At 42.6% G+C, this 26,441-nt stretch overlaps 2 protein-coding genes and 1 long non-coding RNA gene across 4 annotated transcripts; 2 read left to right on the forward strand and 1 right to left on the reverse strand.

Moving 5' to 3' along the window:
• The first annotated feature begins 52 nt into the window (after positions 1-52).
• MED17 (mediator complex subunit 17) lies at positions 53-15,703 on the forward strand. The gene is made up of 12 exons (XM_039563370.1): positions 53-336; positions 651-817; positions 1,211-1,430; positions 2,800-2,936; positions 3,036-3,120; positions 4,249-4,401; positions 5,200-5,330; positions 6,661-6,845; positions 7,365-7,502; positions 9,171-9,288; positions 10,505-10,664; positions 12,624-15,703. The coding sequence occupies exons 1-12, from the start codon at positions 105-107 to the stop codon at positions 12,827-12,829; spliced, it is 1,932 nt and encodes a 643-aa protein (XP_039419304.1). The 5' UTR covers positions 53-104; the 3' UTR covers positions 12,830-15,703.
• Positions 15,704-16,121: 418 nt separating this feature from the next.
• On the reverse strand, positions 16,122-22,506 carry VSTM5 (V-set and transmembrane domain containing 5). Of its 2 annotated transcripts, none has more exons than XM_039563402.1 (4): positions 22,404-22,506; positions 18,985-19,314; positions 18,744-18,884; positions 16,122-17,285 (listed from the first exon to the last, which is right to left on the reverse strand). In XM_039563402.1, the coding sequence occupies exons 1-4, from the start codon at positions 22,486-22,488 to the stop codon at positions 17,242-17,244; spliced, it is 600 nt and encodes a 199-aa protein (XP_039419336.1). In that variant the 5' UTR covers positions 22,489-22,506; the 3' UTR covers positions 16,122-17,241. The 2 variants fall into 2 exon arrangements, with proteins under 2 accessions (XP_039419336.1, XP_039419343.1); XM_039563409.1 differs by lacking the exon at positions 22,404-22,506 and adding an exon at positions 21,881-21,984.
• LOC120411052 lies at positions 22,098-24,444 on the forward strand. The gene is made up of 2 exons (XR_005603466.1): positions 22,098-22,188; positions 22,411-24,444. It is a non-coding gene; the product is annotated as an uncharacterized LOC120411052 (long non-coding RNA).
• Positions 24,445-26,441: the final 1,997 nt, after the last annotated feature.

A 26,441-nucleotide genomic window follows, 5' to 3' on the forward strand; every position in this document is an offset into this window, starting at 1 on the left:
CGCCGCCGGAAACGGCCGAGCCCGCCCGGCGCTGGCTCCGCCCCCTCCCGGGCCCGCCGGCGCTGCCCCGCCCCCTGCCGAGCGCGGGCGGGGGTCGCTCCAAGATGGCGGGCGTGCCGGCCGTGCGCATCAGCATCGAGTCGGCGTGCGAGAAGCAGGTGCAGGAGGTGGGGCTGGATGGCAGCGAGACCTACCTCCAGCCGCTCTCCATGTCCCAGAACCTGGCGCGCCTGGCGCAGCGCATCGACTTCAGCCAGGGCTCCGGCTCCGAGGAGGACGAGCCGGGCTCGGCGGGCCGCGCCTGGGCCGAGCCGGGCGAGACGGAGGATGAAGAAGGTGAGACGGGCCCCCAGCCCGAGCTCTCCCGCCGGGATGCAGCTGGTGGAGGCCCGCGGAGCTGTGGCGGTGCCGGCCTGCAGCTCCGCGGGTGGTTGTGCCTGGCCTGCTTTCCCTTTCCCCCGGGGGTTCCCGTGGTTGGCAGGTCAGAATATTCGTGATCGGGTCCCAGTAAATTGCAGTGGAAAAGGCAGCTGCTGATATGATATCCTTTTGTATTTCGTGCAGTTATGATGTCTCTGAGGTTTAAAAATGAGCCTTATACCGTACCTTTTTTAAGTCCTTTGTTTTCCCTTCCTTTGTTTTATTTTTAGGGTTGGTAAAGTTTCAGCCATCCCTCTGGCCTTGGGATTCAGTGAGGAACAACTTAAGAAGTGCCTTGACTGAGATGTGTGTGTTGTATGACGTTCTTAGCATTGTGAAGGATAAAAAGTTCATGACTCTAGATCCAGTCGGGCAGGATCCCCTTCCTCCAAAACAAGTATGTTGTACCTAGTTGCACGCTTTGTGTGGCCTGATGCTAAAGATTTTATTGCAGTGGTTTGGTTTTTTTTACCTGTGATAAGTATAAGATTTATCAAAATGTTCCTTTTTATGTGCTAGTGCAATGCTTTGAGGGTCAGAGTAAGGTTGGGAATTGGAATTGAGGCCAATTTCGGAAGCCTCTTTGCTGAAGCTCTTAAGTCAAAATGCTACTTCCAGCTGTATAATGCTGGTATGAAAATAATTCTGAGTAAGTTACTGGACATCCAGCAAAACCAACTTATCAATCACTGTCAGTTAGTTTCCACTAATAATAATAAATAATAATCTTTTGTGAATTAAGGTGCAAGTATCTCTTTATTTTCTTTTATTTTGTTGTTGTTGGTACTAGAATCCTCAGTTTCTACAGCTGATTTCAAAAAAGAAGTCATTAGCTGGAGCAGCTCAGATTCTGTTGAAAGGTGCAGAAAGATTATCCAAATCGGTTGCTGAAAACCAGGAAAATAAGCGACAAAGAGACTTCAACTCTGAACTGCTAAGACTGAGACAGCACTGGAAGCTGAGAAAAGTGGGAGATAAAATTCTTGGTGATCTGAGCTACAGAAGTGCAGGTAAACAGTAGGGTCCTTTTCAGCAGGATGGGTATTTTCTGAAATTTTCTTTTTGTAACTGAAAAAAGAGATGGAATATCTCATAATAATTTCATTGTGAAATTACTGTATTTATGAGACAGGTTTATAACGGGAAAACTCATATTTTAGTATCGGGGAAAATATCTTGCCATCCTCAATCCAGAAAGTGATTTTAAAGGCTAACTCTAGTATTTTACTAAGAATTTGTTCACAGAAACAGTTCTGCATTTGCAGTGTAGTTGATCAGTTGACAGGCAGCCTTTGTGAATCCTTGGCTTTTATCTACGTTTGGTGCATAAAGCATTTAAAAAAAAATGAAGAGTGGGTTATATTTTTTTTTTAAATCAAAGACCAGAAAATCATAGAATATCTCGAGTTAGAAGGGACCCAAAAGGATTATGATGTCTAACTCCTGGCTCCCCAGAATTCAGACCAGGTAAAGGTAAACCATGTGACTAAAGAGTGACATTGAAGATAGACTATTATACCTCTATTATTGCTACAGTTGAGAAATGATGCTGAGAATATGCCTTATTTCATGGATTACAGTAAAAGGGGGTGACCAGCTCAGGGTTCTAGAGGCCATTATGCAGTGACAAAGTGAATACAGAATCCCGCAGAACTTTGGATGTAGGTACAAAGCAGGCATCAGAACTGGATGTGTCGAGTTCCTGTTGTCATCAGTGAGGGAGGGGAAAGACAAATTTAGAGTTGTTAATGAAAAAGCTGTAGATGTACCCCAGGCTATGTGTCTTTTTTTAGTTGATTTACCCTGAACTAGGTGAACCGTGCCCTGGATAAAAAAAGTACGCAGCTAGGACATACAGATGTGGGTATCTGCTTTTATCAGTTCCTGAATGACTGGCTATAGAGTTATCTTTTACAGTCAGAACATGGTCATAGTTTTAAGACTTTTAGCCAAACATTATCAGAATTCCTTTAAATGAATAAGGGTGTTGTACCTTTAACTACCTGCTTGCAAAACTTCGCACATTTACTTTTTGTCTTTTTTTAACCAAACATCTTTTTTTTCTCCTTCCTTGCACCTGTTGACTCAGTTTTGAAAAACTCTTGGTTTCCTCCCATAATTATTAAATACTCAGTGTTTACTTACTGTAAAATATTACACACTGCACTGTGGAGGACTGAGATGCTTATGCAGTGACATGAGCTTTCTAATTTACCTGGGTTTTTTTAAGAAGTCATTAAGAAATTTGTCAAATCAAGTGCAACTCTGAAGATTTGGAGACTTGGAAATACATATTCTTCCAAAACAGAGATACAAGCTTTTTCATTTGCAGAAGGTGCTTTATATTTAATGTGTATGTCTTTGTCCTTCTTTACTCAGGCTCCCTTTTTCTTCATCATGGCACATTTGAGGTGATAAAGAACACTGACATTGACCTGGATAAAAAGATACCTGAAGATTACTGTCCTTTGGATGTTCAAATTCCAAGTGATTTAGAGGGATCAGCATATATCAAGGTTTGTCAGAAAAACCTTAATAACCTAGTGGAGTTTTGTTTCGGTATTTTTATGCTTGCAACAGAGAACACACATTAAATACTGTTTGCTCTTGCCTAGGTTTCTATTCAGAAACAAGCTCCAGATATTGGTGACCTTGGGACAGTCAATCTCTTTAAAAGACCCTTGCCAAAATCAAAACCAGGTATGGCTTATATGTTGTTTTATGAATATGTTCCTAATGAATGAGTTTGCATATGATGCTTGTTTGAAAATTTCAGCATACAGCTGGGAAGAAGAGTTGAACAAGACTTACCTTATTTAAACTGAAATTTTCTGTTTGGGTGCTGGTTGGGCTTTGGAAATGATGCTTTCAGAGCATGCCTCTCCAGTTTTTCATAGGTGTTTATTCAGTTCTGAAACAAAATTATTAGGGTTGTATTTTGAGTGTTCTGAAACCCCTTTTGTTAGACATTAAAAATTTGAGCCCATAATTGAAATCAAACCAAGGTGTTGTGTTTCAATCAGTTACATCCCATTAGTTCAGCTGAACTCATGACTGTTCACTCTTAACTCTGCTCAAAATGCATCATTTGTGTCTATTGCTCACATGTTTTATCTGGGTCTGAAACTCTCCTGGTGGTCTGTGTGTTAATTACCAACAGCTCACTTGGCAGATAGTACATTGATTCATTTAACGTGTGCCAGTATGTGAAGTTGTACACTTTTGGCTTCAAAATCCATCCTTTACTCTTTAGAGTTAGAAATAAACCGGCAGGATTTTATTTCACAGTTGTCTGTGATATAGATGCTGGTGCTGTCCTGAGCATAGACAGAGTGCTGTTCTATAAGGTGTTTCATATGGTATTGAGGGTACATTATACAGCTTGTGTGCTTACTCACCCTAGAATCTCCCAAGAATTTTGGGCCTATAAACCCTCTGAAAGCACATACATGCACTGAACATTATTGGTAGTTCATCATAGAGTGAATTTAATAAAGCCAGAAGTATCATGGAGAGTAAATTACAGCTTAAGGAGCAGAGGTTTATAAGGAGAGTTCACAAAAGGCCTGGGAGTGTAGTACACTGTTCCATAAAGGCCTTGCACTTCACAATATACATATGTGTAAAATTGAATCAAAGATTGTTTTAGTTTTACCTTAAAGTGCTTGCTTAACTGAGATAAAATTCTGATAATACTCCATTTGGGTAAAAGGTACTGACTGCTTTATTAATGATCGTGCCTAGCTACTGCATAGTATCTGCTCTCTGAACAAAAAGGTGGCTTCTCTTTGCTCTTCCCGTCTGGACACATTGATTTATACTTTTCAGGTTCTCCACACTGGCAGACAAAATTGGAGACTGCACAGAATGTTCTTTTATGTAAAGAAATTTTTGCCCAGCTGTCACGGGAAGCTGTTCAAATTAAATCACCGATTCCTCACATTGTAGTGAAAAATCAGATAATCTCCCAGCCTTTTCCAGGTACGAAGCTCTTTAAGACTCTTAACCTACAATTATTTGCTTAAATACGAATTGAAATTACTGATTGATGTCACCTTTTTTAATGCTCTGTCCTTACAAAAGAAGAAACAAACTCCTTGATTTTCAAAGGTTTTGAAAAACAGAATTTCAGCTAATGCACAGTAGTTTCTAATTTACTCTGTTTTCCTTTGTGGTTATGTTTTTTGTTAGCAGCACTTAAAACTGTCAGCTGTAATGCCATGTGCATGTGTGGCAGTTTGGAGCTGTGCGTAAGTCATTGCTCCTGGATTGCATGCAAAAGAAATTTAAGACTTGAGTTAATGGATCTTCAGAAGAACAAAAGCAAATGCTCTTCAGTGAGGATAATTAAGCAGCATAAAGGTGGCTCAGTCAGTGGTGAATCCTCTGTTTTTACAGGAGGTACACAGGTGATTGTATCATGCAAAGAATATATTTCGGGATTGCTTAAAATGTGAAAGATGGTTAATCATTCCTTCTTTGAGAAAGGAATGGGGTCCTGGGGATTTTCCTTTTTGTCTGGGATTGAGTCATAGAAATTGATGTGAAATGCACCTGGTGAGTTCACAGTTGGCCTGCCAACACTTCAGTGAATAGCAAGTCTTACTTGCCTTTGGTGCTGTGCTCTCCACCATCATTCTTTGATTTTTCTCTGATACAGTGAAAACCTGTTGTTAAAGTACTGAGTGTAAAACATGAGGAAAAGCAGTTCTCAGTAGCAACCTTGAAAATTGCCAGTGCTCACTTTTTAAAATCTTTTTTTCCATCTTCTTTGTGCAGGTTTGCAGTTGTCTATTTCTCTGTGTCACTCTTCCAATGACAAAAAGTCACAAAAGGCTGCTTCTGAAAAACAGAATCCAGAGGATCATCTATATGTTCTTGAACATAATTTGCATCAGCTTATCAGAGAGGTAATGCATCTATGGGCAAAATCTGAAGAGTTTTTGGGCTTTTGTTAGCCTTCTGCCTAGTGTGTGGCACTGATGTAACAGCCAAGTGCCACTAGAGGCCAGTCCTTTCCCATCCATTTGTGAAAGGCAGCGTACTGCTTGGTTTCCATGGGTGTGGGTGGTTTGGGAACAGTTCCAGTTACTGCTTTCATGGAATGCTAGTTCTTTACTTAACCTCAGACCTGGCTGCTGACTTCAGAAAATCCATGCAAAGCTTTTCCAGTAGAGTTCATCAGTTCTGCTTTTTTTTTTTTGCTGTGTCTGATAGTGCTCACCTTGCAGTGTCAGTGAGCATCTGGTCAGGCTGTACCCTCATGAAGGAAGAACAATCAATTGCCATAATAGCTTTGTTTCTTTTAAGCTCCACTTCTCTGCTTCAGTGTTTTAGGTTCTTGTATAATCTAGCAGAATAACCTGGGGTACAAGGTTGAGGTTGTGTCTCTTCAGGAAAGAAGCACAATTTTGCATCTCTACGTAAAGTTGAAACCATGTACCAGAGAGTGTTCATTTCCTTAGAGCATGGCTCTGCAAGTCATGCAGTTATGTGGAACAGTCCAGTATTTTGAACATTGGGTTCATGAAGTGCCCAAGTGCTCAAGGTGCTCAGTGCCCACCTCTCCTATGAATTTCCTTTCTTTACTTTGGACAGCTTGCTAAAACTTCTTGTACTTCAATTTTTTTCATCTAAAATGCTTCCTTTCTTTTAAAGTGACTATTCTTTCTGTCTCCATAGATGTATATAAAGAAGACTTATTAGTAGGAGCTACTACCATGCTACCAAATTTCTGTTAGCTGGCACTTTTTTTTTTTTAATCACTTTCTATAACATTTGAACAACCCATATAAATTGGGGGAAGCAAAGTATGAAAAACTGTCTTTAAAGTGCTGTCAAGTTGATAAAAAGTTGCACTTTTTGAAAGTATGTATGTTGCAGGGGGGAGTCCCGTGGAAAGCGAAGTATATATGGACAGATTCGCGGTAGATGTTTCAGAGATGTTTATTTCTCCAGCCGCATGGCCGGGGCTCTCCTCAGGAACTCCTCAGTCATGGGACCTGAGGGTCCTTGGCCTTATCAGGGAACCCAAACCAACCAATGGGGAATGAGGCTGAGCATGAAACCCCGTGTCTCCCCCCCAGGGCCCATCTCCCAGGGCTACATGGCAGGGGAGGGACCCCAACATATGTACACTCAAAAAACCTGTTGTGAAGCAACATATGGTAGCATACATAGTATTTCTTGCAGATACATTATTTGGTCACTTCCTTTTATAATATCTGTTGGTTGTTGCAGTGTCACAAGCAAACCCTGAGCTCGACAGTGATGCCACATCCAGCTAGTGCACCTTTTGGCCACAAGAGAATGAGACTTGCAGGACCCCAGGCTTTTGATAAAAATGAAATCAGTTCTTTACAGTCAAATGAAGGACTTCTGGAAAAGATCATAAAACAGGCAAAGCATATCTTTTTGAGGCGAAGGTGGGTCACAAGATACTCTTGTTACAGTACCATTATAGAATATAATTGATCTTTTTAAAGTGTTCTTAAAACTAGCTGCTGCTTCCTTCACAGTTAATACAGTCTTTATTTGTTAGTACTAAGAACCAAAAATTATGAAAAAATATGACCAAACAACGTTCGGCTAGTAAAAAGGAAAAAAAAAAAGAAATAATGCAGGATTTCTTTGGGATCTCTGTGACAGTTGCAACACAAGCTGCTGGTAATTGTCCCTACTTATCTTAAACTGCATAAATCCTTTTTTAGTGTTCTTTGCAGTGCAGTAGCTGATACTGGGTAATACTAGTTTAATACTGCTGCAGAATGTATGAGAAATGTACAGAATAAACAAGTGTACTTCATTAGCACCAGAACAGTGCTGAAATAGAATTTTGATCCACATGCTTCTGTTAAATCTAATAACCTCCTTGCTTCCTGTAAGCTAGATAACAGCACAAACTGTCTGGATTACTGTGTATGGAATATGGCTTTATCTTCTAGAACTGCTCGAACCATTGACAGTCTGGCGAGTCGTATTGAGGATCCTCAGATTCAGGCTCACTGGTCCAATATAAATGATGTTTATGAATCCAGTGTTAAAGTTCTAATAACTTCTCAGGGATATGAGCAGATATGCAAGTAAGTACGGGAATGCATGTCCTTTTAGTTGTAGAAGCATGCAGCAAAGGCAGCTTGTATTCACGTTGTGCTTTAAAGGTTTAGATTTGCTTCAGACAGACAAATAGGAGTCCATTTTATGTGTGTGTTTGTTTTTCTGACTTGTGGGGTGAACAGTCACCTTAAGAAAACTTCACCCACTTTACCCTTTAATGAAGATATTTAGTACATCTTTAATTAGCACTGTTTCCTTTCAAAGAAAAAATGGAGGATAAGAGTGGACCTTTAAGGGGGGGGATTTACTTTGGGTAGAGATGACTGAATACAAAGTTATCATTTGATGTGCTGGATTCTAAACTTCAGTGTGGTCATGGAAAGCTAATCAGTGCTCAGTCCTGGCTTGGTTGCATAGGTACTGAAATGTGGAACTCATGTAATTCATGCAATAATTTTGCACATTGTTATTGAAATACAAGATTTCATGTCCCAGAAATAAATGCCTGCAGACTGAGCAGCAGTGAATTCACTAATGCATCAACAGTGGTTTTTTTCCATTTGGAGCAGTGCTCTCTGGCTGCGACCACAGAGTGGGACAACCTACAGTCATTGGTGTGTTTCCAGTCTTGGCTCCAGAGTACATAAGCTGCCTGAGTCTTGGCTGTGGGATAGAACACACCATTTTCCCCTGCACACCTGGAAGGAAACTTGGGCATTGGGGTAGGCAGGGAACTGTGAGGCTTCCTTGATCTGAACAAGTGGAAGGCCAGGTCTGGGAACATGCCACAGAGTACGTCACCTGCCATATAGAGGGAGCTGTTGTGGTGACTGATGAAACTGGAATGTTTGGAGTTGCTGTCACATTGTGTAGGCTTTGCACCATCTGTCTTAGGAATTCTTGTCAATGACTGGGTGGGATTCTGTGTTCTTAGTTTTGTGTTTTCTTAAGCGTTTTAATGCTTTTTGGATAAATATGGATCTTTGTTGAGCTTTTGATGGGATACCCTTCCTTCTTGGACCAGGGTAGAAGAGCAGAGGAGGCTGCTGTTCTGCTAAGTTTTTTATTTCATCATTTCATAGCTTTCTTGAAGGCAGAGTTCAAGGGGGTTACATGATAAAGCCAAGCAGCGACAGCAAACAGCAGGCAGAAAATGGCTGCTTCTTCTAATTCTAGTTTCTTCTATATTTTTTTCTTACAGAAGCATGGATTATATTTGTTAACTGACCAATAAGATTAACACATGATTCTAGTTTTCCTTTGCTTAACCTATCGTGGTCTAATTCTACCACTTGTAAATCTTACACAAGTGCTACATGGGTATTTATCTGTACACAGCTACAGATTTGTGTATACAGTTTCTATCAGCTCTTGTTGTTTATGTGAACACTCTATCTAAAAAATGTGAGCAGTATAGTTCTAGCTATATTTTGTCTAAAGTAAAAGAATTCTGTGAAAGGGCAACACTACTGCAGTAAGAACTGTGTTTTAAGGTCTCTGCTGCAGCTTTTTAATGTTTAAGGCACTTAGCACATATTTCTACTATAAGTTAAAAATCTATATTTCTATTTCACTTTGGTGTGATTTCATGTATCTCAGCTTATCTAAAGGTTTTAATTCAATCTCTGTGCTTTGGCTTTCCTCTGGGCCTGAGTCCAGAGAAGCTTTCACTCCAACATATCTTGTCTTCACAGATCCATTCAACTACAGCTGAACATTGGAGTTGAACAAATCAGAGTTGTGCATAGAGATGGAAGAGTTATTACATTGTCCCATCAAGAGCAAGAACTGCAGGATTTCCTTTTATCTCAGGTAGACTCATATATGTTATTCTTCTCTTTTCATGGTGTTTGGGAAACAGAAAAACTTAGAATCTCACCTTTATCTATGTAGAAAATACTTTAGAACTTCAAATTAAGATAGTGAAGATGGGAAGGTGGATGACTGAATTTAAACAATGTTTGTATAGAGTCTTTAGCAACTGTTACTAAAATATGCTGCCAGTTTTCACTAGGGTCAGTAGTAGTAATAATTTTTCCCTTCTATTTAAAATGCATTTCTTTATACTGTTCACTATGGGAGAAACAAGTCAGTGGTAATCACAGCAGACAATAAGGTATTCTATATATGAAATTTACTGTAGCCATGTTCTTAACCCACAATTACTGTCATTTCAGCATTGTCTGTTAATGCTCACTTTGCACGTCGTTACTAAATCAGCTGATACTTGAATGAACACTGTTTTCTTAATTGCTTATGACAAGCTGCTGGCTTTATTCAGAAGTAACAATCTCCCCAGTATGCATTATAAATAGTCAAAATACAGGTCTTTAATAACAGTGGTTGGCCTGTTGCAGTTATATAAAACTCCACGACACAGAAAACAAGTTGAAACAGATTCTGCTGAGGTCATGTCTTTTTGGTCAAGTGTTGTCAGACTTGTTCACAGAGAACTGTTGAACAGTGCTGGATACTTCCTTGTTACAAGGGTTAAGTCATGATACAGGAAAACAGTAGCATTTTAACTCCTAAGCTGTTAAAGCTCAGTGCTTACACTTGAGCATTAATGGAGGTAATCATGCACATGAGAACCTCAGCTTTTTTTTTCTGAATTTTCTCTGTTAATACTTTCTCCAATTTTTATATATTTTACAGCAGAAGTATTGTTTCTATTGAAAGACAGGATTGTTTAAAAATTAATTTTTTGAGACCTAAATAAAGGTATTTGTAAATCGAAAACAATACTTTAATAAAATGCATAAGCCCATATACCTATGAAAAATTCATTTAACTGCATAATACAGTGTTCTTCTCTGTCTGCAGAGGAACTAGTCTAAATTCCAATTACAGAAAACTCTACCATCATATAAAAAAGAGCTCCTCTGAAAGTAGAGAACTTAAAAGACAAAGTCACTTTTATAAATAACTCTTGGACAGTAGAAGAAAACAGGCTTGCTAGACCCCATAAGCAATTCTTTCTGTGGTCTGCAAATATTGAACAGAAAACAAACCTCTTGTTATGTTTCAGATGTCACAGCACCAAGTACATGCAGTTCAGCAGCTTGCAAAAGTTATGGGATGGCATGTGCTGAGTTTCAGTAATCACGTTGGTCTGGGGCCAGTGGAGAGCATTGGCAATGCATCAGCAATAACTGTAGCATCACCAAATGGAGACTATGCCATTTCAGGTAGTGTTTCCTCTTGCAGATAGAAGTCAAATCTTTCTGAGATTCTTTGTAGAATATTTTGCTGTAAATTGATATTATGCTCTAAAAGTCTAGAGACTTGTCTCTTTTGTGTATGAAATTGACATCTAAATAGAATCATCACCTTGCTCAGGAAGCCACTTAATACATACCTGATTTAATTTACATAGGCTTCAAAATATTACTTACAATTAGCATGGAAAATTTTATTCTATAATATGCATTATATAAATACATTATTTAAATCTATTGTTTTGATAAATGTAATATAAATATTGGTTTATATAATATACAAATACATATATTTAATGATATGTATTATTATTAGCATAGAAAAAAGAGATTACAGAAACCATCAGAATCCTGAGAGAAGGGAACAAGATACACAACAGGATCACAACTCCGAACATAAGGAGAACAGAGTTTGGTCTGTTTAGGGATCTTTTTGAAAGAATCCTATGGGATATGATCCTATGGGATGGAAAGAAGAGGGGTCCGGGAGTGCTGTGTGATTATTTTTTTTCAAAGGTCACCTCTTTCAAGCTCAAGAATGGTCATTGCTATGTTCAGGAAGTTGTGTAAAGGTGACAGAAGATCTGTGTGTACAAACAGGGAGCTCATGACTGAACTCAAGACATAGGAAGGAAGCTCCAAGAGATTATAAGCAGTTGACCTGGGAGGGAGATAGAGAGACTGTCCAAGCATGCATTGGTAAGGATAGGAAAGCTCCTGAATCTGGTGAGGGATGTACAGGGCAGCAAGAAGAGCTTCAATAGATATATCAGCAGCAAAGGAGAGATTAGGGAAAATGTGGGACTGCTGTTAAATAGAGATGACCTGATGGCACAGGACGTGGAGGAGGCCGAGGTACTCAGTACCTACTTTATTTTGGCCTTAAGACTGGCCTTCAGGAATGGGTCTGTGAGACCCATGGGAAATTCTGGAGCAAAGATTCAGCCTCAGTAGTGGAGGACCAGGTTAGAGAACCTTTGAATAGACTTCGGCATACCCAAGTTCATGGGACCAGATGGGATATATCCGTGACTCCTGAGGGAGCTGATGGATGTCCCTGCAAGGGCACTCTTGATCATCTTTAAAAGACCAGGCTCGGGCGGGGCTCCTGAGGACTCGAAGAAGGCAAATGTCACATCCTATATTCAGGAAGGAAAATGTGGGGAACTACAGTCTGATCAGCCTCATTGCAATTACTGGGAAGATGAGGGGAAAAAAAATAGTCTCAGAAGAAGTTTCCAAACATACTGTGAAGAAGATGATAATGGGGAATAGTTGGCACCAATATATGAAGGCAAAATTATGTTCAATCAGCCTAATGTCATCTCTTTATAGAAGGCTGGCATGGTAGATGAGGGGAAAGCTAGGTGGTACCTCCCTAACTGCTTAGTTAAAAAGCCAACACACACCACTCCCTGACATGAAAACACATGAAAACCCATCCAAGCCAACAAAGCACCACCACCCCTCCACCAGTCTTGCAGAATTTTGTGATTAAAAGTAACAACTCTACTTAGTGATTTAGATCCTGTCTATTTGAGATAAATCCACTAGAAATAATACATATTTCAACAACATAGTGGGGAATACATCCAAGGAAAGAATGAGCAATAAAGCCTTTGCCCTTCCTGGCATCATTGGGGAAAAAGGAATGCATTTGTAAGGTGTACATTTTGGGGTTTATTAAAAGTTTCTCTGTCTTGATCTAACCAAGAACATGCAGTGCTAAAGCAACAAAATCATAGAGAAGTGGGAGACGAGAGAAAATCCGAAGAAAAAGCTTCCAAAAACGAAAGGGAATTTCCCTTGTTTGTTTTCAGCATGTTTGGAATTGAGTAGGGGTAAAGTATAGCATACACAAGGAAGAATATTTAGTATGAGGAATTAGTACAGTGTAAAAATGCTCATTAAAATCTCCTTTCACCACAGTACGCAACGGTCCGGAAAGCGGCAGCAAAGTCATGGTGCAGTTTCCACGGAGTCAGTGCAAGGATCTCCCCAAAGGTGATGTCCTGCAGGACAGCAAGTGGAATCACCTCCGGGGGCCGTTCAAGGAAGTGCAGTGGAATAAAATGGAAGGGCGTAACTTTGTGTATAAAATGGAACTCCTCATGGCTGCCCTAACTCCTTGCTAGTGAAGTGTCAGCCTCTCTGTGAGGGCTTTGAACTGCCCGTGCAGCAAAGGGAAATGGGAGCTATGGGCCGATACAAGAAAGCAAAATCAAATTTATTTCCTGCACAGAAATATCCACTTCGCTATTTGTAATAAAACCTTTTTCAGTGGCATGTAAAATGCATACAATTTTTTGTAAAAGTTCCTTTCAGCTGTATCTTTGAAAATTGCTCTGTCTAGAGTGATGTAGATGAGTAACTAATGTATTTTTTGTTTATAAAATTAGATTTGATAGTCCTTGAGTTGGAGCATTCTTGAGTTGGAATTTGTTTGTACGTTGATGGGGATTCTGGGTGACCCCTTTATTTTTGAGAAATATGTTTACTTGGTAGTTTAACTTGAGAGTGTTACAAGTCACCGCCTGTGGCAAAACTCACTCCTCTCTGAGGGCCTGTGTGATGTAGGCTACTTTGTTTGTGTTTTCCTTGTATGGAAAGGGCCTTACTTGGCTTGCAAAGTTCGGACAATTTGAGTTTGTGGGTGACTTGTGACTTAGTGACTGGATAGAAGAAGGTAACTCTTATGCAGTAAACCTCCACACTTGTGCTGCTGGGTCTTTCTCCTGCACTCTCCATGGTTATCATCCAGGGAAATAATAATATCCTCCTGAATATCAGCTCTTTTGAGTTCTTTAAAAATAAAAAAGTCACGTTTTTTATAGTTTTGGTTGTCACTGTAGGCTTCTTGAAACTTTGTTTAACAAGGCTTTTATTTTGTTTGGTACTTAAATACTAAGGATCTTTGGCAACCTGTCTGTATGAACTGGTTCAGATTCATGTCCACATTGTCTTATGAGGTGTCTGTATATATGTATATATATATATGAACTTGTTGCACATAAACATGTTTGAATTGAACATCACACTTGCATGGTGACAGTTGTTATTTTGTTGTATTCTCAAGTATAAAGAATAATTGTAGGAAAATCAGCAACAAGCTGCTGCTAAGTGTGTCCGAAGCAGGTCTTGTATTTACACTGGTGTTTGTCAGCATGGAGCATCTTATTTCAGTTCCTGGATGTACTTGCTTTTGTGTAACTGAGCTATGAGAGAGAAAGGGTTTTCCTTTCAGGTGCTCATGTGTTACCCAAGATGACTGATGAAAATTAAAAGCCCAAGTTGAAAATAGTCTACTGATCTTGAAAAAGGGGTGAGCCTAATGTAATCCCCATGATGCCAGGTCCTGTATTGCTCTGCCAGCAGACACTGTATGATTACAGGCAGAGGGGGGTTTGTTTCTTGGTGAACAGTTCAGCCAACAGCCTGATGCATCTGTTCATGCATCTGACTAGATGAGGCTGTTTGCAGTCCTGCCAACACAACAGATCTCTTAATAATTAGAAGATGAGTCTGTGAAACTTGAACATGTCTTTATACTTCAGTGTTCTTAACCTAAATTGACAGATCTGCACGTAGCAATAGCCTTTTCATCAAATAAGTTCTTCTTTACCAAGTAATCAGATCATTGTGGATCTGTAAAAATCTCATGGTTGCTGGACTTCTCTCCTGAAAAGGACACCTCCTGTGTTGCAGAAGGGCAAGCACTGCATGTTAGCATGAAAACATTTGTCAAGACTTCTAGGTCTAGCTGCAAAAAGGATAATAATAACAACAAAAAAAGATAATTATTAGAGACCTGGAGTGTCTGTGTTTTAGTGTTGAATACATAGGGATTCCTAATTTTAATGGAAAACAGACTGATTAGACTTCTAACAGTCTTGAAACTTGGTAGTGCATCTTTGAATATGAAATGACAGTGAATGATTAAGATCTTAACTATTGATTGCCAAAGCAATGTGGTGAACTTGGACATCTCTTTAGTTAAAGTAAAATGCCTCAATCCCTTTGATCATGTAGAATAAATACTAAATTTGCTGCTGTTCTGCAGTATAGTAAGAACAGCTATTAGTTAGTTTCTGAATTCCTACCTTAACAACCTTCTGTAAGACTTTAGATGCCCCAGGGTAGCAAGAAACTGGTACAGACAGTTTTGCCTCACATTCCATACCTCAAATATCGACATTAATAATGGATATCAACAAACATAATTTTCCGGAAAACGTATTTTTTAAGTAACATTACCTGTGTAGAGTGAGCATGTTAAATTGTGGGTAAAATTTTTGAGTGAGGAATTGTCTATAAGGAATGCTATACACAGGCTAACTGTACTGGATGTTCTTGCTGAACACTGCTCGAGTTGCTATTGTTCATATGGGATATTGCTGCCTAAAAGCGAGGTTGGCACCAGGTTCAGTAGCCAAGGATGGGTGCCTGAAGTTGCAGTGACTTCAGCCTAGCAGAAAGAGGTAGAACAACTGTGCTGGTTGTAAACTTCTTCGTTGTAGTACATTTTAAACTGAAGAATTTTAAGTGTTCATTTCCTACTTTTGTCCCAGCTTTCAAATACTGTAGTTTAAATGTGTGTGTGACCTCCGCAATCACAGCAATGCAGTGGAATGGTCATTCATGTCTGGATACGTTTCCTGACTGCCTCTGACAATTGCAGTGTTCAGGTCAGTATTAGCAGATAATAGTGGTTTTATGTGAAAGCTGCACTTTTGTACTTTCGAAGTCTGGCAGAGCACCTGCTATATATTCAGCTCAGCCTAGCACCTAGCTTCACATTCAAAGTCGAAGATTTAGGGCTCAAAAAAACCCCTAACAGTATTTCCATATGCTGTAAGCGTACTTTAGCAAGTAATTCAAACTTGGTGATTGAAATAAATGCACTTACAGTTTCCCTGTTGTCAAAGCTTAGTTCACTCAAAGACACAAAAGATGGGTAATACGTGTTTAAAGCAGAGAATTGGAATAAACTGTCACTTGTCTGTGCTGTATCTGAGACTTAATTCATTTCTCACCTTTTTTGACCTGTTCTAGATACAGGAAGGAGCAAACAGCTGAATCTGGTACCTCAATTTATGAGTGGGAGAGAGGCCCTTTGAACTACAAATGGCTTTAAGCTAGTATGGGATGGCTTAAAGGTATTGTGCACAGGGTACTTTGGAAAAAAGCTTGTTTGGCACCTGCCTGCATCGTTACGCACTTGGTGGGAAATTATCTGAACGTTTTTCCAAATGGAGCCCATAGTACCTCTGCACCTGAGCATCCCAGTCCCTGACCAGAGGGAAAGCTCTGTCAGCCTGTCCTGTAAAAGGTTTTTGCAAACAAGTGAGATGAAGTGTGAGAAAGGTAGTAGCAGCAGTTTGACTCTAACAGCCACGTGGCGATCTACAGGCGCAGACTAGACCATGGTGTCTTCCAGGTTCAAAGTTTATTTCACACTGCAAAATTCTCATTACAAAAGCAAAACAATAATTTGGAATGCAGCCAGTTTACTGCTTTCTCACTGACAAACACAAATGTTACTCCACCCAACAGATCTGCAGGTGAAGAATTGCAATACATGCAATACACAGATTCAAGAAAACATTAGTTGGATCACTTCAAGTTTTCTTACAACATAGGGAAGCAAAGGTGGCTTCTCAACAGAGCAATTTTAGAACTGTATTTGTAAATACTGTATTTCAAAGTAATGCTGTTTTAACTTCTCAGTTCATCACTGGGCTAAGTTTGTAAAGGACTTGACATCTTTCACAAGAAAACTGTTTAGTACTTTGCCACCCCACTGGTGTTGTGTGTCCATGTTTTATCTGACCTCTCTAATCTTTATAGACAGCGTCCTCTTTAGTGCCTGCACTGTTCCTTGTATACCCACCTGCTCTAGTAATGTCATAAAATGTGTGTTAACATCCATCCCCGGGCAGTGTAAACAATTGGAAACACAAGTGGGAGAACTTTGACCAGCTCAGCATTCCTTCAGTTTTGCCTCATGAAAAATTGCAGTTTGTCTTCAGAGCTTCAGGAAGTTCCTTACACCCAAAAGTAGCAGCACAGGTGCAATAAACAGAATTCAATGCTTGCAATTAATTTTTTAACGTAATACTGTAATTAGATATTTAATTTATTATGTTGATGGATGCTAATGACCACTCTGTAATAGGAGACTTGCTGTATCCAAAATACAGGTGTCCTTCAAGACCATGATAATTTCCTTTTTGGGTTGATCTTAGAGGCTTGGTTGGTTGGTTGTTTTTAAGAGTAGTAAGAGGCTGTAGATTTTATTAGCTAGCCACAAAAATGTGTTCATGCTCAGCATGAAAGCATATGCTTTTTTACTCTGACCTTGTCTAGCAGAACCAAAAACTTAACAGGTCAAAACAGCTCCATCAGACACTGCTGATTTAATTACTTTGCAAGTCAGGATGTTTCTGCAGTAGTCACAAAATTTTACCCTCTATGTTTGTTCTTGCTTTCTTGGCCAATACTTTCTTCTGAGGTAGAATTGTTATTTTTGTTATGATACAGTCCTTGGCTAGCACTCAATGGTTTCCAGTTCAATCTCTTCCGTTGTACTCGCTGTAAATAAAAGGATATTGTTATTGATAGGCAAATGGATTGGAAGGCCAACATTCCAAAATTAACTGTGATGTGTTAATAGCCAAGACATTTTTAACTTTTTAATATTAGCTCAAGCTTGCTCATCTAAAATTAGGTTTTAAATACATATTTTCAAAATATTTAACTACACAGTCTTTAAAGTGACAACAGTTTCTTGCAGAACGAGGCCAAAGGCACTACAAAAACTAAGTCCATAGGGCAAAAATTAGGTCTCTGCTTTGGACCATTTCCTGGGAGATCACATGGCAAGTTTCTAGAAGTGTGGTTCTCCTGACCTCTGCCATATATGTGTATGTATATTCAATTCAGCTCTGTGAGAAGATTGGCTTCAGCTGGAGGAAGAGGCTTTATCTGAACAAAATCTTGTGTATTCCAGCGTGACAGGAAAGTTTTCAGTATCTACTAAAGCTTGTGAGTGGTGTATGCACCATGAAAACAGCATCAGCCCTTAAGAGCTGTAGGTGAGCGACAGAAAGGAAGAGGCAGCTCAAGCCAGGTTAATTTCTTCTTCTATCAGGTTTTGCAGAGCTGACACGAAGTCTGGGCCATGAATCTTAGGATACTTGAGTATCTGTGTTGGTCTAGTAAAATACTGATAGCTAGACTGCTTGTTGTAATGTAACATTTATTATAGAAGAAATACAGACCTTTTATCTAGAGGGCAAGAAACCATGAGTGGATCTGCACTTACAAAGAAGGGAGGTAAACACCTGAAATATTTTGAAGTGGTGAAGGAAACCTCCCATTTCAAAGCTCGATCCCAGGCGTGTAGCATGCACTTTGTCTTTCTGCCTAGGCCAAATGTCCCTGGTTGTGGCTTGGAAATTTCTTTTCTAATATGTCCCTTCAGTGTAGCCCTTGTGTTCCCTTGACCTGCTTTTCATGACTGTTGTCTTTGGTATCAGGTTTTGATGTTACTCAGTGTTTGCTGGAGTCTACAACTGGATCAAAAATGAGGACAGATGAAGAGGGGATTTGAGAGGAGAAGGAGATGCAATCCTCCATGAACTGAGGTGGGGCCACTCCCAAGGGTCATTTGGGTATTTTCCCCTAGGATACACCCTGCTGATGTGAACTCTGAAAAGTTGCTAATGCTCTTGACTTTATCTCCTGCCCTCTGATCAGGGGTTATTGCAGGTCTGGCCTTTTCTCCCCAAGTTTTGCAATCAGCAATGTTGGGAAGTGTTTTATTATTTCTAATGTAAAACATATAAGGTAGATGTCCTGTGGATCGTTCTGAGTGAAACACCTGTTATTCAGTTGGCTCAGCTAGTAAGGAGTTAGAACAGGATAACTGATCTGAGCCCTTTGGTCTTGTTTCTTAGTAGCCCTGTTTAGCACCTTTATGGTACAAATTTTAGGCTCAAATTTCAGGCTTGAAAACCCTATACCCTGACTACATTTTTAGAGAAATACCTGTTAGTTTGTGTGTTGTCTTCTTCTGAAATAGATGCAGAGATTTATTACACAGCCACATGAAGCAGATTAGAATGGCAGATACTGCAGCGAGAAATGCAAAGAGAACTGCTACAAAATGCAAATCTTCATATATAATCTCTGTAGGAAACATGGAAAAAAATGAATATTATAAAATTGATTACAAGAAGATTGATGCTTAAACACAGGGTAAAGCCATGAAGTCCCAACTTGTTTGTACCGTAAACATTGACGATGATGGTGCCGTAGGCGTTGGTTCCATGCTCCTCTGTTACAGTGACAAAATAGTAGCCAGCATCTCTCATGCCCACATTCCGAAGCTGTATAGAGCCATTTTCAAAAGTAGTCACTCTGTCCTTGTAGACTGTGGATATGTTGACATGATTCCCACTTCTCCACTCAACAATGCTGGTGGTGCCCCAGCTTGACACATGCTTCCACTCAATGGTGGCCATGCCTCGGCAAGAGTATTCAACTGAGAGAAGGATGTCTTGTGCCACTGTTGCATTGATGTTGGGTTGTGGGACAAGTAAGGATACTCCTCCAGGAGCTGAAAGACAAAGGAGGGTGATGAGTCTGGAGGTGATACTGCACCAACTGTCCAGGGCAGGTTGGAACCTCTGGGTCCTGGTGATTCATCCTACCTATCTCAGTGGTCTGTTTTAAGAGAGGATAAACTATGCTTTGCAATACCTTTTTCTTTCTGCTTTCCATAAAAGTAACATACATACTTGAAGACTAAATATACATTTTTAATTGGTGATAGCAAAAGTGCTTCCGCCATAGTGGAAGCATACTTGCATGTGTTTCAGTGTTTTAATGCCCAAACAGAAAGGGACTTTGGAAAGGTCTTTTTGGGTAAGCATAACATTTTCTGAAAACTGAGCAATGTTCTTGTGTTCATCAGTAACTGGCTTTCTTTAAAAATTCTGCATTTAAATGGAAAGTTTAGTCACCATGTCTAAGGTAACCTGTCATATTCATCAACTACCATCCCCCAAAAGCAAGAACTGTAGTGGGCATAAGTATGTGAAGTCTTGGCAAGGACTTTTTCGTGTTTTCAGGATGCGTAATCAACATTAGGGACATCAGCTTCTTAAAGGCGGCTCGTTATAAGCCAGCACAGATAAATCACATGTTACCAAAGGTATGCAGTTTCATGAGAAGCCAGGGACTTCATGTTCCTGATGATATCTGGGCAAAAATGCATATAAAAGAATATTTAATTCTCACCTACTTCCTCCTGATGTGATTACGGAGCTGTTCATAACACTGTGGAACTGAACCGACGGCTTAGTTTAATGTGTAACTGCAATAGTTTCTGCTCGCATGTGGGTGTTTGTGCACGAAGATTTGGATGAACACCAACACTGGAGTTTTAACTGGCATGCATTTTTCCTTTTTATTAGTGGCTTGTTTGAGACCCTTGGCTAAAGACTGAAATCCTGTTATCTACCCACAAAAATCAAAGCAGACTAAAGGCAGATAAAGCACAGAGTAAGGCTGAATGCCTTTTCCTGGTTTGGCTTGGAGCAGCTCACCTGCTCTACTCCTTTACTGCGGGAACAGCCTGACTGCAAGAGCAAAACGAAAAAGTAATGCTGACCTGCAAATGTCTGTAACCCAGTGGGGGAGTGAGAACGAGACCCTCAGCTACACTGCACGAGTGCAAAACAGGAGACCTGGGGATGATCCTGGAGGTTCTGCAGAGCCTTCAGGGATAAGAATGATTAAGAAAGGCAAAGAAAAAAAATCACCAAGGGAAATAAATTATTTTTTAAAAATCTTAAAATAAGAACCCTCCATAGCCAAAACCCACAGCCACCAAAGATGGAAGAGATGGGTGAATTACAACCTGACTTCACTGTATTTGAGATCTGTAGCAGAATTCACTAACTCTGCTGGTCAGGCTAAGGGAGGAGATCTCAAGAAGCCACTTCAATTCCCAGGCCCTCATCAATGGGACAAAATAGGATTTAGGCTTTTTTTCAAGATAACATTCTTGGGCTTCCCCCTTCATAAGCATTGTCATACTCATGCTGCCCAGTCCCCCTGCAGGAACATCAGGCTTTCCAGGCAGCTCAGTGCATCCTCAGCTGAGCTGTGGTCTGCTGTTCAGCCTGTGTGCAGGAGAGACTAACCAGAGCTGTGAAAACGAGGTTTGTGCCAGCTACAGAAACAGAACAGCCGGGAATCTCTGGTAATCGCTGCAAATTGTTCCAATTGTTTTCTGCTCCATGTGTTTATTTAAAGGCCTTTCCCACTGTTTCTGACCAGACAGGAGCTGAGTGTCTCCCCTCAGTGACCCTTTCATGTTTTTATAGAGGCTTTGTTTTGAATACGTGATTGCAAGGTAAATGTAACAAAAAGAGAATTTAAATCTTTCCATTAAATGATTTGCAAACATGTTCTGTCCTTATTGGCATGCAAAGCTAAAAAAAGGCAGTGCAGTATCTAACCATTCAAAAATATTTTTAGTAGGCAGTGTGCCTAGATCACCTGAACTGGTCTAATCCAACAGAGCTGCACCAGGCTGGAGAGCAAATATCACACCCACTGGCAGCGCCCTACGCAAGGCCCCTACGCTCTGCTGCTTGCAAAACCAGCCCCTTCACACCCAGCCGAACACCCACCCAGGAGAAGAGGGTACCGGGGCTGCTTCAGAGCACACTGAGTTTGCTGTCCTGGCACGCTGCTCTACTCCAAAGTGTTTGCCTGGCCAAGAGTCAAAGTGGGAAGTGCGGCTCTGTGTACCAGACCTGGCTGTGGCAACGCAGCTGGGCCTGCAGTGTGCTGGGCAGTGAGCTGGAAAAAAAAAAGGCTGGCAGCGAGGCGCCTCCACACAGGAGCTCTAAACTAGGGGGACAGCTCTAAGATGGGCCTCTGAAACCCTGGGGACTGTTTCTCCACCCTTTGGTGTCCTGCTTGTGCGTCGCTTTTGTTGGTGGAGTGGTGTGACCAAACCAAACTCACTGGTGGCACTGCCACCCCAGGCCCCAGGCGAGGGTAGGTTTGACAGAATCCTCCTTCAGCCCACTCAGGGAGAGGACCGGACTGCCCTGTGCGCGCTACCGCATCCCCACTCACCCCCCGTGGGGTGCTGGATTGGAACGCACCTTCCCTCTTCATCGCCGCGTTTCCCAGCGTGCGCCCAGCATTCCCCGACGCCCCTCGGGCTGATTAACCGGGGTCGTTTTCCCCTCCACGCCTTGTCCCCTCGGTCGCTGGAAAAGCAGCGGAGGAACGGCGGCTGCTGGGGCCGCCCCCGCCGGGAGCGGGCGTGCGGCCGGGGCGTGGGGCCCTCCCCCCGCGGCCGCGCGGGTCCCGCTCGGCTCCCCCGCTCCCTCCGAGCAGCAGGAGCGGGGACGAACCTCCCCAGACCATGTGCAGCCCTCAGAGAACAGCGATCCCTGCCTGAGCCTCGGTATGTCCCGTTCCCATCCCCTCCCCAGCAGCTCCCGGGCGTCCCGGTTGCGGACGGGCTGGGCAGAGCTCTGGCCGCGGGCGGGGGTCGGCGGGCGCTCCGCACCGCCCCGCAGATGCCGGGCGCTGGGGCTGAGCTGGGGCATCTCGGCGAGCAGCAGGAGGACAGGTCCGGGGGAGGGAGCGGGGGAGACAGGGACGAAGTCGGACACTTACTCTGCAGAGCCCACCCGGCGGCCAGGCAGAGGGTGACGGTCCCCACGACGACGCCCCGGCCTCGACAGCCCTGCAGCGGTCTCATCAGCGGGAAGCCGATGCCCCAGGGGTTGCATTTAAGTGTCTGGGCCGGCCGGAGCGGCCCGACCCCGGGGGCTGCCTGCCCCAGGCCTCTCCCTCGCTTCTCTCCCTCCTCCTCCTCCCGCTCCCGCTCCCACCGCGGCGCCGGGGCTGCTCCCAGCTTCCCCCCGCAGCGGCCCCCGGGCGCTCCCCCGCCTCACACCCCGCGATCCTCCGATCCGCGCTGGAGATGCAATTGGCTGAGGAAGGCAAGGCGCTGCCCGGCCGCCGGCCATCGCCCAGCCGGGAAATGAGCGCGATGGGCGGCCGCGGAGCCGCGCAGCCCTGCCCGGCCCGGCCGATGCCCGGCCGGAGCCTGGAGCCGGGAGCCGAGCCCGGGATCGGGACCTCTGGCCGAGGAGGCTGGTTTTAATTGTGATTTGGCAAGGGAAATTTCACTTCGGGGTGTTAAAACTGACTTTTTTTGCTCCAAGAAGTCTGGTGATGTTGCAGGTGAGAAGGGGGATGGGGAGGAGGGTTGGACAGCAGCATCTCTGTATCCCCAGATATCATCTCAGATGACCACGCTGGAAAATGAACCCGGTTCCCATCCCACTGTACCCAACACATGCACTAGGTGCTCCTCTCTCCCTTCTATTGTCGTCCAGAGGAGGTCCCCAGCAATGCTTGTACTTCTTTCAGAAAGCACTGGACAGTATGAGATAGCGGGAAACATGATTAGAAAACGTGAGTCTCCCAGTCCTGAAAATCCATCCTTGCACAGAGGCATCCTTGTGTATGGCTACCAGAAGCCATATACACCCCCAGGAGAGCTGCCCCTCTGACCAGGGAAAGAGTTACACACCAGATGAGCCCTTTTGCAGATTTTCCATTCTCTTTCTTGTGTTTCCCTCTCCTCAAGTTTTCTTTAGCAGAGTGTGGATTAAAGAGAGGCATTTCAGTGTTCTGGTCAGCACAGGCTCCTCAGGGTGAGTGGGAGGAAAGGGCAATCACCCAGGCAATGAGGGACAGCTGGGATCTGCCAGAGCCACCTGCGCTGAGCAGCCACTCTCCCACTGCACTGTATGGAATAATGTGGGTTTCCTTACATACTGGCTGGCTGTGAGGAGAACAGGGGGGTTCCACGGGGGTCTGGGTGGCTGAAGCACAGCTCTGGGCAGGGGGGCTGAGCAGGAGTGAGGCTTGCGCAGGGTCAGCTGCAGGGGATCTGCTCTTGCTGGGGCTTTCCAACCAAGGGTGATGCTCTCATGTGGTGCCATGCTCTATATATATGGCATTACAGCTTCTTTCGTGCACATCTCAGAGGGGACTTCTAGGACTTAAGGCAGGCGTTGACAAGAGGCAGTGCAATCTGCATGGGCTCCAGGGCCCAGATTTTGTTCAAGTGCAAAAAAATCCCCAGCTTCCCCAACCTCTGGTGCATCTTTTGAAGCTTCAGTGATGATACTCAGATGAAGGGGCAAGGGAAGAGAGGTCAGTGAGGACATACTGCCCAAATGTTTGATCCCACGTAGGTTTTGTCGCCTGCCATTGCTCTGGGGTTGTCTGAAAGTGTGTTTGTACTCGATCTGCAGAGGCAGGCCATGAAGTGCTTCCCTTCCACCTCATCTATCTGAGCTGCTTCTGTGCTTTGCCAAATCCCCTCTGCTGTATCAGGCCAACATTGTGCCTGGGTGTCCCTGCTGAAAATGTAATTGCATGAAAAAGTGTGCAGCGCTTCCCCTGGGAGAGTTTCCATCAGACAAAGTTTCTTCCTGATCCCATCACCTCATGGCAGTTTTATTCCTCAAAGCATTAAAGAAGGTCTCATGGTGATGTGACTTTTATGTCATTTTCCTTTTTATTTCTTTCAGCCTTTACTTAAATTATTTTTGAGCTTCTGGCCCAGTGACCTATTCTGGCAGCCCAACATATGAGCTATATTCTCATATAAAATTAATTAAACCTTTCATATTTTAAATGTGTCATACTGGTTGCATTGAGTAAATGCACTCTATTGGAAAGAGAGATGTTAGTAATGAAATTGAAGCCCAGGCTTGGAGCTCCTCTCAAATTTCAGCAGTTTTGATCCAATAGGTCAAACATTCAGTCCTGTGACAAAAAGAAGTCCTGTGTTTGTGTTCAGCATCAAAAATCAACAGCAAAGAACTTTTGAATTCCTTCTTTTTAAAGGGAAAATTATAAAGTTTCTAGAGGTTGGGGTTTTTTCAATATAAACTGCACCTCAAGAAGTACGTATCACAAAGTGCTCAGCATTAAGAAAGCATTTAATTGAGCTATTATAAACCATATTTATTTGAAAGCTGGCTGGTTGCTCTCTCCCTAAGAGCCCCTTGGAAGCAATGCTTCCTCCTTCTGTGCTGCAAACATCCCCTGTGGAAGGGAGGAGGTTTCTCTTAAGCAGAAATGCATCAGGGTGTTTAATGGCAGGGCTGGGTGAGCGCTGGGCAGGGTGGGGGCTCTTGGCAAGGCAGAGGAGCAGCAGAGGGCAGGGGCAATTTTCAGGGCAGGCTTCTTGCCTGAGGCCTGTGGAGGAGTGCGGCTGTAGTGAGCTGCACCATGGGGGCTGGGGCTGGGGCCGTGGGGTACAGCCCCATCAACAAGTGACTACAGAGAGAAGCACTTGGCTTCAAGGAATCATGGAATCATTTCAGCTGGAAGAGATCATCAAGCCAACCATGAATCCAGCACTGCCAAGTCCACCACTAAACCATGTCCATAAGCACCATATCTACATGTGTTTTAAATACCTCCGGAAGGTGACTCCACCACTTCCCTGGGCAGCCTGTTCCAGTGTTTGACAGCCCTCAGAGAAGCAATTTTTAGTAATATCCTCTGGCATAACCTGAGGTCATTTCCTCTGGTACTGATGATGGCTGGATTATTGATTAGCAACCAATCTAACTGAATTTAACCTTGATGCTTGACCCCTCTGAGTCCCCCCAGTACCTTCCTGCCTCCCAGCACCCCAAAGGCAAGGGGGGATGAGCTTCAGCAGATATCTCCTGCTGTTAGGCTGGAGTTTGAAGAGGATGCTGTGGACAAGCTGGTGGATCCTGAGCTTTGGTGCTTGGGCATCAGTGCAAGGCTTCAGCAGGGGAACTCTTTCTGCCAGGTAAGTGAAGGGATGCACCCTGCCTGGGTCTTCTGCAGGATTTGGTAGCTAACTCAGGGTAACTTTACAGAAAAGCCAGGTTGGAGTGTTACTCCTAATTTTGCTTACCTTGGCATATTCATGATTTATTTTCCTAAGAAAGTTTCTTATTAAAATCCTGTCCAACCACATTCAGAAGAGGCTAATGATATGCCACTCCAGGTTGTAGATTTTTCATCCATTAATGCTGCTCTTCTGGTTTTATTTTTCTCTGCTTGTCAAACAGCAATTCTAGGAAACATAAATGTATCAAGCAATATAATACACCCTGTAAAAAATTAGGTTGTCTTTGTTTAATTACAAAGTGGCCTTAAACTACCAGACTCTGGGAATGACTTACAAGGTCTGTAAAAGACCTTTAGTTTGCCATTCCTACTCCGCTGTAGGCACCTGCAGATTTTATTGCTATATGCTCAGTATTTTAAGTATTCCTTTGCCTCCCCTTTGCTTATTTCCATTATTTAAAATGTTTTTTTCCTTTCTTCTCATTGCCAGATGTGAGACAACAGTCTCTCAAGTTTGTCTGGAGGGCCTGATTTCTCTTTCTGGTGCCATTAATAATGGAACAAAACCACATTAACGATTGCAACAACAGCCAGATAGGAGCCAGAAAGCTCCTTTTGCTCTCTAATGTACTGCATGAGTACATGGAAGTGCTTTATACAGAGGGTTTGCCTTTTTTTTTCCCCTCACCCTTTTGTGTTGATGTCTTTTTTGGACTTGATAAAGTGCTTGACCTTGTCTTTTGCTGAAGAAAAGAAAAAAACACCAGAGTTAAATATTCAAAGAGATTACAGACCTCA

This window comes from Corvus cornix, chromosome 1 (assembly GCF_000738735.6).
Source record: "Corvus cornix cornix isolate S_Up_H32 chromosome 1, ASM73873v5, whole genome shotgun sequence".
NCBI classification, from domain to species: Eukaryota; Metazoa; Chordata; class Aves; order Passeriformes; family Corvidae; genus Corvus; species Corvus cornix.